This window comes from Dendropsophus ebraccatus, chromosome 3, assembly GCF_027789765.1.
Source record: "Dendropsophus ebraccatus isolate aDenEbr1 chromosome 3, aDenEbr1.pat, whole genome shotgun sequence".
NCBI lineage: Eukaryota > Metazoa > Chordata > Amphibia > Anura > Hylidae > Dendropsophus > Dendropsophus ebraccatus.
In genome coordinates, this window is record NC_091456.1 from 7,703,672 (window position 1) to 7,717,411 (window position 13,740).

Genomic DNA, 13,740 nt, shown 5'->3' on the forward strand with positions numbered 1-13,740 from the left:
GTGGCAGTGTTATCCAGTCACAGTATGGCGGTATTGGTCAGGTCTGGTGTGGCAGTGTTATCCAGTCACAGTATGGCGGTATTGGTCAGGTCTGGTGTGGCAGTGTTATCCAGTCACAGTATGGCGGTATTGGTCAGGTCTGGTATGGCAGTGTTATCCATCACAGTATGGCGGTATTGGTCAGGTCTGGCAGTGTTATCCAGTCACAGTATGGCGGTATTGGTCAGGTCTGGTATGACAGTGTTATCCAGCACAGTATGGCGGTATTGGTCAGGTCTGGTGTAGCAGTGTTACCCAGTCACAGTTTGGTATATCTGTTGTGCCCTGTATATACATGTACTGTATGGATGGAGTAGGGGGTCCTGTATATACATGTACTGTATAGATGGAGTAGGGGGTCCTGTATATACATGTCCTGTATAGATGGAGTAGGGGGTCCTGTATATACATGTCCTGTATAGATGGAGTAGGGGGTCCTGTATATACATGTCCTGTATAGATGGAGTAGGGGGTCCTGTATATACATGTCCTGTATAGATGGAGTAGGGGGTCCTGTATATACATGTCCTGTATAGATGGAGTAGGGGGTCCTGTATATACATGTCCTGTATAGATGGAGTAGGGGGTCCTGTATATACATGTCCTGTATAGATGGAGTAGGGGGTCCTGTATATACATGTACTGTATAGATGGAGTAGGGGGTCCTGTATATACATGTCCTGTATAGATGGAGTAGGGGGTCCTGTATATACATGTCCTGTATAGATGGAGTAGGGGGTCCTGTATATACATGTCCTGTATAGATGGAGTAGGGGGTCCTGTATATACATGTCCTGTATAGATGGAGTAGGGGGTCCTGTATATACATGTCCTGTATAGATGGAGTAGGGGGTCCTGTATATACATGTCCTGTATAGATGGAGTAGGGGGTCCTGTATATACATGTCCTGTATAGATGGAGTAGGGGGTCCTGTATATACATGTCCTGTATAGATGGAGTAGGGGGTCCTGTATATACATGTCCTGTATAGATGGAGTAGGGGGTCCTGTATATACATGTCCTGTATAGATGGAGTAGGGGGTCCTGTATATACATGTCCTGTATAGATGGAGTAGGGGGTCCTGTATATACATGTCCTGTATAGATGGAGTAGGGGGTCCTGTATATACATGTCCTGTATAGATGGAGTAGGGGGTCCTGTATATACATGTCCTGTATAGATGGAGTAGGGGGTCCTGTATATACATGTCCTGTATAGATGGAGTAGGGGGTCCTGTATATACATGTCCTGTATTGATGGAGTAGGGGGTCCTGTATATACATGTCCTGTATAGATGGAGTAGGGGGTCCTGTATATACATGTCCTGTATAGATGGAGTAGGGGGTCCTGTATATACATGTCATGTATAGAGGGAGTAGGGGGTCCTGTATATACATGTCCTGTATAGATGGAGTAGGGGGTCCTGTATATACATGTCCTGTATAGTTGGAGTAGGGGGTCCTGTATATACATGTCCTGTATAGATGGAGTAGGGGGTCCTGTATATACATGTCCTGTATAGATGGAGTAGGGGGTCCTGTATATACATGTCCTGTATAGATGGAGTAGGGGGTCCTGTATATACATGTCCTGTATAGATGGAGTAGGGGGTCCTGTATATACATGTCCTGTATAGATGGAGTAGGGGGTCCTGTATATACATGTCCTGTATAGATGGAGTAGGGGGTCCTGTATATACATGTCCTGTATAGATGGAGTAGGGGGTCCTGTATATACATGTCCTGTATAGATGGAGTAGGGGGTCCTGTATATACATGTCCTGTATAGATGGAGTAGGGGGTCCTGTATATACATGTCCTGTATAGATGGAGTAGGGGGTCCTGTATATACATGTCCTGTATAGATGGAGTAGGGGGTCCTGTATATACATGTCCTGTATAGATGGAGTAGGGGGTCCTGTATATACATGTCCTGTATAGATGGAGTAGGGGGTCCTGTATATACATGTCCTGTATAGATGGAGTAGGGGGTCCTGTATATACATGTCCTGTATAGATGGAGTAGGGGGTCCTGTATATACATGTCCTGTATAGATGGAGTAGGGGGTCCTGTATATACATGTCCTGTATAGATGGAGTAGGGGGTCCTGTATATACATGTCCTGTATAGATGGAGTAGGGGGTCCTGTATATACATGTCCTGTATAGATGGAGTAGGGGGTCCTGTATATACATGTCCTGTATAGATGGAGTAGGGGGTCCTGTATATACATGTCCTGTATAGATGGAGTAGGGGGTCCTGTATATACATGTCCTGTATAGATGGAGTAGGGGGTCCTGTATATACATGTCCTGTATTGTTGGAGTAGGGGGTCCTGTATATACATGTCCTGTATAGATGGAGTAGGGGGTCCTGTATATACATGTCCTGTATAGATGGAGTAGGGGGTCCTGTATATACATGTCCTGTATAGATGGAGTAGGGGGTCCTGTATATACATGTCCTGTATAGATGGAGTAGGGGGTCCTGTATATACATGTCCTGTATAGATGGAGTAGGGGGTCCTGTATATACATGTCCTGTATAGATGGAGTAGGGGGTCCTGTATATACATGTCCTGTATAGATGGAGTAGGGGGTCCTGTATATACATGTCCTGTATAGATGGAGTAGGGGGTCCTGTATATACATGTCCTGTATAGATGGAGTAGGGGGTCCTGTATATACATGTCCTGTATAGATGGAGTAGGGGGTCCTGTATATACATGTCCTGTATAGATGGAGTAGGGGGTCCTGTATATACATGTCCTGTATAGATGGAGTAGGGGGTCCTGTATATACATGTCCTGTATAGATGGAGTAGGGGGTCCTGTATATACATGTCCTGTATAGATGGAGTAGGGGGTCCTGTATATACATGTCCTGTATAGATGGAGTAGGGGGTCCTGTATATACATGTCCTGTATAGATGGAGTAGGGGGTCCTGTATATACATGTCCTGTATAGATGGAGTAGGGGGTCCTGTATATACATGTCCTGTATAGATGGAGTAGGGGGTCCTGTATATACATGTCCTGTATAGATGGAGTAGGGGGTCCTGTATATACATGTCCTGTATAGATGGAGTAGGGGGTCCTGTATATACATGTCCTGTATAGATGGAGTAGGGGGTCCTGTATATACATGTCCTGTATAGATGGAGTAGGGGGTCCTGTATATACATGTCCTGTATAGATGGAGTAGGGGGTCCTGTATATACATGTCCTGTATAGATGGAGTAGGGGGTCCTGTATATACATGTCCTGTATAGATGGAGTAGGGGGTCCTGTATATACATGTCCTGTATAGATGGAGTAGGGGGTCCTGTATATACATGTCCTGTATAGATGGAGTAGGGGGTCCTGTATATACATGTCCTGTATAGATGGAGTAGGGGGTCCTGTATATACATGTCCTGTATAGATGGAGTAGGGGGTCCTGTATATACATGTCCTGTATAGATGGAGTAGGGGGTCCTGTATATACATGTCCTGTATAGATGGAGTAGGGGGTCCTGTATATACATGTCCTGTATAGATGGAGTAGGGGGTCCTGTATATACATGTCCTGTATAGATGGAGTAGGGGGTCCTGTATATACATGTCCTGTATAGATGGAGTAGGGGGTCCTGTATATACATGTCCTGTATAGATGGAGTAGGGGGTCCTGTATATACATGTCCTGTATAGATGGAGTAGGGGGTCCTGTATATACATGTCCTGTATAGATGGAGTAGGGGGTCCTGTATATACATGTCCTGTATAGATGGAGTAGGGGGTCCTGTATATACATGTCCTGTATAGATGGAGTAGGGGGTCCTGTATATACATGTCCTGTATAGATGGAGTAGGGGGTCCTGTATATACATGTCCTGTATAGATGGAGTAGGGGGTCCTGTATATACATGTCCTGTATAGATGGAGTAGGGGGTCCTGTATATACATGTCCTGTATAGATGGAGTAGGGGGTCCTGTATATACATGTCCTGTATAGATGGAGTAGGGGGTCCTGTATATACATGTCCTGTATAGATGGAGTAGGGGGTCCTGTATATACATGTCCTGTATAGATGGAGTAGGGGGTCCTGTATATACATGTCCTGTATAGATGGAGTAGGGGGTCCTGTATATACATGTCCTGTATAGATGGAGTAGGGGGTCCTGTATATACATGTCCTGTATAGATGGAGTAGGGGGTCCTGTATATACATGTCCTGTATAGATGGAGTAGGGGGTCCTGTATATACATGTCCTGTATAGATGGAGTAGGGGGTCCTGTATATACATGTCCTGTATAGATGGAGTAGGGGGTCCTGTATATACATGTCCTGTATAGATGGAGTAGGGGGTCCTGTATATACATGTCCTGTATAGATGGAGTAGGGGGTCCTGTATATACATGTCCTGTATAGATGGAGTAGGGGGTCCTGTATATACATGTCCTGTATAGATGGAGTAGGGGGTCCTGTATATACATGTCCTGTATAGATGGAGTAGGGGGTCCTGTATATACATGTCCTGTATAGATGGAGTAGGGGGTCCTGTATATACATGTCCTGTATAGATGGAGTAGGGGGTCCTGTATATACATGTCCTGTATAGATGGAGTAGGGGGTCCTGTATATACATGTCCTGTATAGATGGAGTAGGGGGTCCTGTATATACATGTCCTGTATAGATGGAGTAGGGGGTCCTGTATATACATGTCCTGTATAGATGGAGTAGGGGGTCCTGTATATACATGTCCTGTATAGATGGAGTAGGGGGTCCTGTATATACATGTCCTGTATAGATGGAGTAGGGGGTCCTGTATATACATGTCCTGTATAGATGGAGTAGGGGGTCCTGTATATACATGTCCTGTATAGATGGAGTAGGGGGTCCTGTATATACATGTCCTGTATAGATGGAGTAGGGGGTCCTGTATATACATGTCCTGTATAGATGGAGTAGGGGGTCCTGTATATACATGTCCTGTATAGATGGAGTAGGGGGTCCTGTATATACATGTCCTGTATAGATGGAGTAGGGGGTCCTGTATATACATGTCCTGTATAGATGGAGTAGGGGGTCCTGTATATACATGTCCTGTATAGATGGAGTAGGGGGTCCTGTATATACATGTCCTGTATAGATGGAGTAGGGGGTCCTGTATATACATGTCCTGTATAGATGGAGTAGGGGGTCCTGTATATACATGTCCTGTATAGATGGAGTAGGGGGTCCTGTATATACATGTCCTGTATAGATGGAGTAGGGGGTCCTGTATATACATGTCCTGTATAGATGGAGTAGGGGGTCCTGTATATACATGTCCTGTATAGATGGAGTAGGGGGTCCTGTATATACATGTCCTGTATAGATGGAGTAGGGGGTCCTGTATATACATGTCCTGTATAGATGGAGTAGGGGGTCCTGTATATACATGTCCTGTATAGATGGAGTAGGGGGTCCTGTATATACATGTCCTGTATAGATGGAGTAGGGGGTCCTGTATATACATGTCCTGTATAGATGGAGTAGGGGGTCCTGTATATACATGTCCTGTATAGATGGAGTAGGGGGTCCTGTATATACATGTCCTGTATAGATGGAGTAGGGGGTCCTGTATATACATGTCCTGTATAGATGGAGTAGGGGGTCCTGTATATACATGTCCTGTATAGATGGAGTAGGGGGTCCTGTATATACATGTCCTGTATAGATGGAGTAGGGGGTCCTGTATATACATGTCCTGTATAGATGGAGTAGGGGGTCCTGTATATACATGTCCTGTATAGATGGAGTAGGGGGTCCTGTATATACATGTCCTGTATAGATGGAGTAGGGGGTCCTGTATATACATGTCCTGTATAGATGGAGTAGGGGGTCCTGTATATACATGTCCTGTATAGATGGAGTAGGGGGTCCTGTATATACATGTCCTGTATAGATGGAGTAGGGGGTCCTGTATATACATGTCCTGTATAGATGGAGTAGGGGGTCCTGTATATACATGTCCTGTATAGATGGAGTAGGGGGTCCTGTATATACATGTCCTGTATAGATGGAGTAGGGGGTCCTGTATATACATGTCCTGTATAGATGGAGTAGGGGGTCCTGTATATACATGTCCTGTATAGATGGAGTAGGGGGTCCTGTATATACATGTCCTGTATAGATGGAGTAGGGGGTCCTGTATATACATGTCCTGTATAGATGGAGTAGGGGGTCCTGTATATACATGTCCTGTATAGATGGAGTAGGGGGTCCTGTATATACATGTCCTGTATAGATGGAGTAGGGGGTCCTGTATATACATGTCCTGTATAGATGGAGTAGGGGGTCCTGTATATACATGTCCTGTATAGATGGAGTAGGGGGTCCTGTATATACATGTCCTGTATAGATGGAGTAGGGGGTCCTGTATATACATGTCCTGTATAGATGGAGTAGGGGGTCCTGTATATACATGTCCTGTATAGATGGAGTAGGGGGTCCTGTATATACATGTCCTGTATAGATGGAGTAGGGGGTCCTGTATATACATGTCCTGTATAGATGGAGTAGGGGGTCCTGTATATACATGTCCTGTATAGATGGAGTAGGGGGTCCTGTATATACATGTCCTGTATAGATGGAGTAGGGGGTCCTGTATATACATGTCCTGTATAGATGGAGTAGGGGGTCCTGTATATACATGTCCTGTATAGATGGAGTAGGGGGTCCTGTATATACATGTCCTGTATAGATGGAGTAGGGGGTCCTGTATATACATGTCCTGTATAGATGGAGTAGGGGGTCCTGTATATACATGTCCTGTATAGATGGAGTAGGGGGTCCTGTATATACATGTCCTGTATGGATGGAGTAGGGGGTCCTGTATATACATGTCCTGTATGGATGGAGTAGGGGGTCCTGTATATACATGTCCTGTATGGATGGAGTAGGGGGTCCTGTATATACATGTCCTGTATGGATGGAGTAGGGGGTCCTGTATATACATGTCCTGTATTGATGGAGTAGGGGGTCCTGTATATACATGTCCTGTATAGATGGAGTAGGGGGTCCTGTATATACATGTCCTGTATGGATGGAGTAGGGGGTCCTGTATATACATGTCCTGTATGGATGGAGTAGGGGGTCCTGTATATACATGTCCTGTATGGATGGAGTAGGGGGTCCTGTATATACATGTCCTGTATAGATGGAGTAGGGGGTCCTGTATATACATGTCCTGTATGGATGGAGTAGGGGGTCCTGTATATACATGTCCTGTATGGATGGAGTAGGGGGTCCTGTATATACATGTCCTGTATAGATGGAGTAGGGGGTCCTGTATATACATGTCCTGTATCGATGGAGTAGGGGGTCCTGTATATACATGTCCTGTATTGATGGAGTAGGGGGTCCTGTATATACATGTCCTGTATGGATGGAGTAGGGGGTCCTGTATATACATGTCCTGTATAGATGGAGTAGGGGGTCCTGTATATACATGTCCTGTATGGATGGAGTAGGGGGTCCTGTATATACATGTCCTGTATGGATGGAGTAGGGGGTCCTGTATATACATGTCCTGTATGGATGGAGTAGGGGGTCCTGTATATACATGTCCTGTATGGATGGAGTAGGGGGTCCTGTATATACATGTCCTGTATGGATGGAGTAGGGGGTCCTGTATATACATGTCCTGTATGGATGGAGTAGGGGGTCCTGTATATACATGTCCTGTATGGATGGAGTAGGGGGTCCTGTATATACATGTCCTGTATGGATGGAGTAGGGGGTCCTGTATATACATGTCCTGTATAGATGGAGTAGGGGGTCCTGTATATACATGTCCTGTATAGATGGAGTAGGGGGTCCTGTATATACATGTCCTGTATAGATGGAGTAGGGGGTCCTGTATATACATGTCCTGTATGGATGGAGTAGGGGGTCCTGTATATACATGTCCTGTATTGATGGAGTAGGGGGTCCTGTATATACATGTCCTGTATGGATGGAGTAGGGGGTCCTGTATATACATGTCCTGTATGGATGGAGTAGGGGGTCCTGTATATACATGTCCTGTATAGATGGAGTAGGGGGTCCTGTATATACATGTCCTGTATAGATGGAGTAGGGGGTCCTGTATATACATGTCCTGTATAGATGGAGTAGGGGGTCCTGTATATACATGTCCTGTATGGATGGAGTAGGGGGTCCTGTATATACATGTCCTGTATTGATGGAGTAGGGGGTCCTGTATATACATGTCCTGTATAGATGGAGTAGGGGGTCCTGTATATACATGTCCTGTATAGATGGAGTAGGGGGTCCTGTATATACATGTCCTGTATGGATGGAGTAGGGGGTCCTGTATATACATGTCCTGTATGGATGGAGTAGGGGGTCCTGTATATACATGTCCTGTATGGATGGAGTAGGGGGTCCTGTATATACATGTCCGGTATGGATGGAGTAGGGGGTCCTGTATATACATGTCCTGTATGGATGGAGTAGGGGGTCCTGTATATACATGTCCTGTATGGATGGAGTAGGGGGGTCCTGTATATACATGTCCTGTATGGATGGAGTAGGGGGTCCTGTATATACATGTCCTGTATGGATGGAGTAGGGGGTCCTGTATATACATGTCCTGTATGGATGGAGTAGGGGGTCCTGTATATACATGTCCTGTATAGATGGAGTAGGGGGTCCTGTATATACATGTCCTGTATGGATGGAGTAGGGGGTCCTGTATATACATGTCCTGTATGGATGGAGTAGGGGGTCCTGTATATACATGTCCTGTATGGATGGAGTAGGGGGTCCTGTATATACATGTCCTGTATTGATGGAGTAGGGGGTCCTGTATATACATGTCCTGTATGGATGGAGTAGGGGGTCCTGTATATACATGTCCTGTATGGATGGAGTAGGGGGTCCTGTATATACATGTCCTGTATGGATGGAGTAGGGGTCCTGTATATACATGTCCTGTATGGATGGAGTAGGGGGTCCTGTATATACATGTCCTGTATGGATGGAGTAGGGGGTCCTGTATATACATGTCCTGTATGGATGGAGTAGGGGGTCCTGTATATACATGTCCTGTAGGTGGAGTAGGGGGTCCTTATATACATGTCCTGTATGGATGGAGTAGGGGTCCTGTATATACATGTCCTGTATGGATGGAGTAGGGGGTCCTGTATATACATGTCCTGTATGGATGGAGTAGGGGGTCCTGTATATACATGTCCTGTATGGATGGAGTAGGGGGTCCTGTATATACATGTCCTGTATGGATGGAGTAGGGGGTCCTGTATATACATGTCCTGTATGGATGGAGTAGGGGGTCCTGTATATACATGTCCTGTATGGATGGAGTAGGGGGTCCTGTATATACATGTCCTGTATGGATGGAGTAGGGGGTCCTGTATATACATGTCCTGTATGGATGGAGTAGGGGGTCCTGTATATACATGTCCTGTATGGATGGAGTAGGGGGTCCTGTATATACATGTCCTGTATGGATGGAGTAGGGGGTCCTGTATATACATGTCCTGTATGGATGGAGTAGGGGGTCCTGTATATACATGTCCTGTATGGATGGAGTAGGGGGTCCTGTATATACATGTCCTGTATGGATGGAGTAGGGGGTCCTGTATATACATGTCCTGTATGGATGGAGTAGGGGGTCCTGTATATACATGTCCTGTATGGATGGAGTAGGGGGTCCTGTATATACATGTCCTGTATGGATGGAGTAGGGGGTCCTGTATATACATGTCCTGTATGGATGGAGTAGGGGGTCCTGTATATACATGTCCTGTATGGATGGAGTAGGGGGTCCTGTATATACATGTCCTGTATGGATGGAGTAGGGGGTCCTGTATATACATGTCCTGTATGGATGGAGTAGGGGGTCCTGTATATACATGTCCTGTATGGATGGAGTAGGGGGTCCTGTATATACATGTCCTGTATGGATGGAGTAGGGGGTCCTGTATATACATGTCCTGTATGGATGGAGTAGGGGGTCCTGTATATACATGTCCGGTATGGATGGAGTAGGGGGTCCTGTATATACATGTCCTGTATGGATGGAGTAGGGGGTCCTGTATATACATGTCCTGTATGGATGGAGTAGGGGGTCCTGTATATACATGTCCTGTATGGATGGAGTAGGGGGTCCTGTATATACATGTCCTGTATGGATGGAGTAGGGGGTCCTGTATATACATGTCCTGTATAGTTGGAGTAGGGGGTCTACCAGTTATTACTGTGGATGTTGTGAGGCAGCTTCCCTAGCAACCATTGCTCCCTGTGAAAATGAAAGCAGTAATCCTATTGGTTGCTAAGGCTCCAACTGCCGTGTCTGCTGCAGCTAATTATATCACCTGTGTTTGCAGTGAGGAGATTTTCCCATTCATCTCTATGGGGCGCTCTTTCCCCTCCCCCTCCCCTCCTGTACATCTGGCGGGGACGGGACCTTCGCAATAACCTTCCCGGGCACCCAATGTATCTGTGGGCCAAATTTGGGGTCAAACGGTTCAGGCGTTTGGAAGTCTATAGAGGACAGACAGACAGACAGACAGACAGACTTTGATTTTTATGATATAGATAATATATTGTAAAATAAATCCTGGGGTCCATTCCTCTGCGATACTGACTACTATTAAAGTCTATAGGCATGATTTTGTATCTACTGTACTCTCTGACTTATCAAAGTTCCCCTTTCTGTTCTTTCAGAGTGGCCTAATATTCTGATCGTTCAGCATTTGACCACTGGTGGCTAAAGAAGTTGGATGCAGCCCTAGGGAGTCCAGGATAACATGGATGCAGCCAACTTCTTCAGCCACTGCTATTCAAATGCCAAACAATTGGAATTGAGTATGCTCCAGTTGCAGTTTTTTCTTAGAGATATTATTTTCCTGCAGACCGAGCAAAATTAAAATACTGAAAAATCTATCTATGTAACATTTTATTTTTTCTTCTAAAAGCATATTGTATAAAGCATATTGTATAATTCACGGTAATTGTTCTTATCTACTAAAGATCCTGCGGAAGTATGGTGTTCCAAAACCAAAGTTTGACAAAAGTAAATATAGTAAAACTGGAAAGGAACAGCACCCGGTAAAAGTCGTAAGCACAAAGAGGCCAGTGGGCAAGCCGTCTGCTAAAGACAAGGCTGTGCTGAATAGTGTGCGGTGAGTATTATGGAGTAGACATGGACATGCAGTAATACATTGTAAAGAGAGAGAGAGATTTTTTTCTTTCACCATCAGGAAAGCTTTTACATAAACTTTTTGTGGGTTTTTTTTGTGGTGAAACATGTTTTCGGTGGATGTGATGAGGAGTGTTGCTGTATGCCGGCCATTCTGCTGTAAATGGGGCCTTTATTCTGCTAAAAGAATTAGGTGGACAGTCTAAGAGATTTTGGACGGGCATTTTAAGTGATGAATATTGAATAATTTAAAGTGTACATGAACAGTCATCGGAAAATTAAAAACGTGCATGGTTTTGTTACATAAACCTTCAGAATGCATATACACAGTTTTCTCCTACACATAGCACTAAGGGTTTTTTTATACACATAGTACTATCTAAGACACAGTACTACCCCCCCACACACACTCCCATGCTACCTGCTAGGGACAGAATTCCCCTAACAGGCAGTGGACAGCAGTGTTCAGGGAAGTGAGACACCTAGTGGCCAAGACCTTTTTTTTTTTTCTGGGTTGCGGAGTAATTTTTAGTAGTTGTTTTTAAACAGTGACCACCTAAGGTTATATTCACACATAACATACCTGTAATATCGTGCTACATAAATCCTTATAAATAAATAGATGTTCACAGCATCAGGTCGGCAGCAGATAATCTACGTGTGAATGTGCCCCAATATTACAATTTGCTAATATGTAGATGAAATGGCTCCATGGTAAAGCTTCTCTTTGAATTTATGTCACCTTATAGATACATATGTCACCGTATAGATATACTGTATATGTCTCCCTATTGATAGGTCACCTTATGGACATATAGGTCACCTTATTGATAGTTCATCTTATAGATATGTCACCTTATTGACAGGTCACCTTATAGATATATATGTCACCTTATTGACTCCGAATAAGAAAAAGTATTTTTTTACAGAACTGCCCTAAGTGAAAAGAAGCCAATTGTGAAACCGAAATCTCCTGACAAGAGCAGACCAGATGACAAAGACCCTGATAAATCTCCAACTAAGAAGCAAGAAAGTATGTTACAGTTTATGGGTGGGTGTGGATGGGTTTGTATATGTTCACATTGTGTCCGTCATTTTTACATGTATCTTTGTGCTGCTGTTTAGTTGCAGAGGAGAAGTTTCTAACACTAGATGGATTCCAGAAATTTGTGGTTGATAAAGCGAAGCAGGACATTAGAAGCATCTGGAGGGCCATTTTGTCCTGTGGGTATGACCTGCACTATGAAAGGTATGAACTTGTCTGCATTGACCCTTAAAGGGGTTATCCAGCGCTACAAAAACATGACCACTTTCCCCCTCTCTTGTCTCCAGATTGGGTGGGGTTTGAAACTCAGTTCCATTGCTTAATTGCAAACCACATCTGAACTGTAGATAAGAGAGGGGGAAAAGTAGCCATGTTTTTGTAGTGCTTGATAACCCTTTTAAATGGAACCAGTCATCCATTTTCCCATTGCCCTAACCACAGGCGCACTAAATGGTGTGGCGTTTCAGAAAGGGCATTAGAAATAGAATTTATTAAAATACAGCTGTTGCTTCAAGATGCCTGGGCAATCACCACTGGCTTTTCCTCTCCCCATTGGATTTAAAGCGATTAATTAATTTATTTATTTTTTCAAATCAACTCATTTCAGAAAGTTGTATTGATTTGTAAACTACTTATGTTAAAAATCTCCAGTCTTCCAGTACTTATCAGCTGCTGTATGTCCTGGAGTATTCTTTCCAGCCTGACACAGTGCTCTCTGCTGCCACCTCTGTCCATGTCAGGAACTGTCCAAAGCAGCAGCAAATCCACGGGTGCTGTCATGGTCTCAAAGAAATGAAATGACTGATTAGTAATTTATGTTTTTAATTAAGGATTTCCTCATTTGGAGCTTAGCCTTCCCGTGTCTGTAAAGTCCTTTGTCTCTTTATGTAGATGTGCCTGCATTGATACACGACATGCTCAAAAATCCAGTAGAAAATGGACCCTTGAAATGGATGTGGCTCTGGTTCAATATATCAACCGACTTTGCCGTCACCTTGCAATAACACCAGCCAGGCTGCACCCTCATGAGGTCTACTTGGATATGTCTGATACTGCTGATCCCAGAGTGTCCTGTCTACTAAGTAAGTGGCTTATTGCTTCATGGTGAAAGGAGAAGTCTAGTAAATATAATAATGTGCAGGCAAGGGGAACATAATAAACAAGCGTTACTTACTGCCCCTCAAGTGCCGCATCTTAGGCTCCAGGACCCCTGTCTGAACTCATTTTCCTATGAGTTGCGATGTCATCAATTTTTTGTTGGTTGGAGTTGGAGAACCCTAACTCTTAGGGGCCTATTCCACAGAGCGATTCGGCCGATTATCTCTCCGTGGAATAGAGACAACAATCAGCCAAAGACACGATCATTAGCTGATCGTTTATTAAGGTTCAAACCTAAAATCATCAGGCACCGACCACGCATTGCTGTGTGGAATAGCGATGCGCGGGCAGTGCCTGATGATTT

At 44.4% G+C, this 13,740-nt stretch overlaps 1 protein-coding gene across 2 annotated transcripts in view; it reads left to right on the forward strand.

Moving 5' to 3' along the window:
* HECTD4 (HECT domain E3 ubiquitin protein ligase 4) overlaps window positions 1-13,740 on the forward strand; it is a 139,610-nt gene that overhangs the window by 112,704 nt on the left and 13,166 nt on the right. For both annotated transcript variants that reach the window (XM_069960760.1, XM_069960761.1), the window contains exons 64-67: window positions 11,065-11,216; window positions 12,163-12,266; window positions 12,359-12,482; window positions 13,170-13,360. In XM_069960760.1, the coding sequence (XP_069816861.1) occupies window positions 11,065-11,216; window positions 12,163-12,266; window positions 12,359-12,482; window positions 13,170-13,360 (571 nt within the window). The remainder of the gene's footprint in view (window positions 1-11,064; window positions 11,217-12,162; window positions 12,267-12,358; window positions 12,483-13,169; window positions 13,361-13,740) is intronic.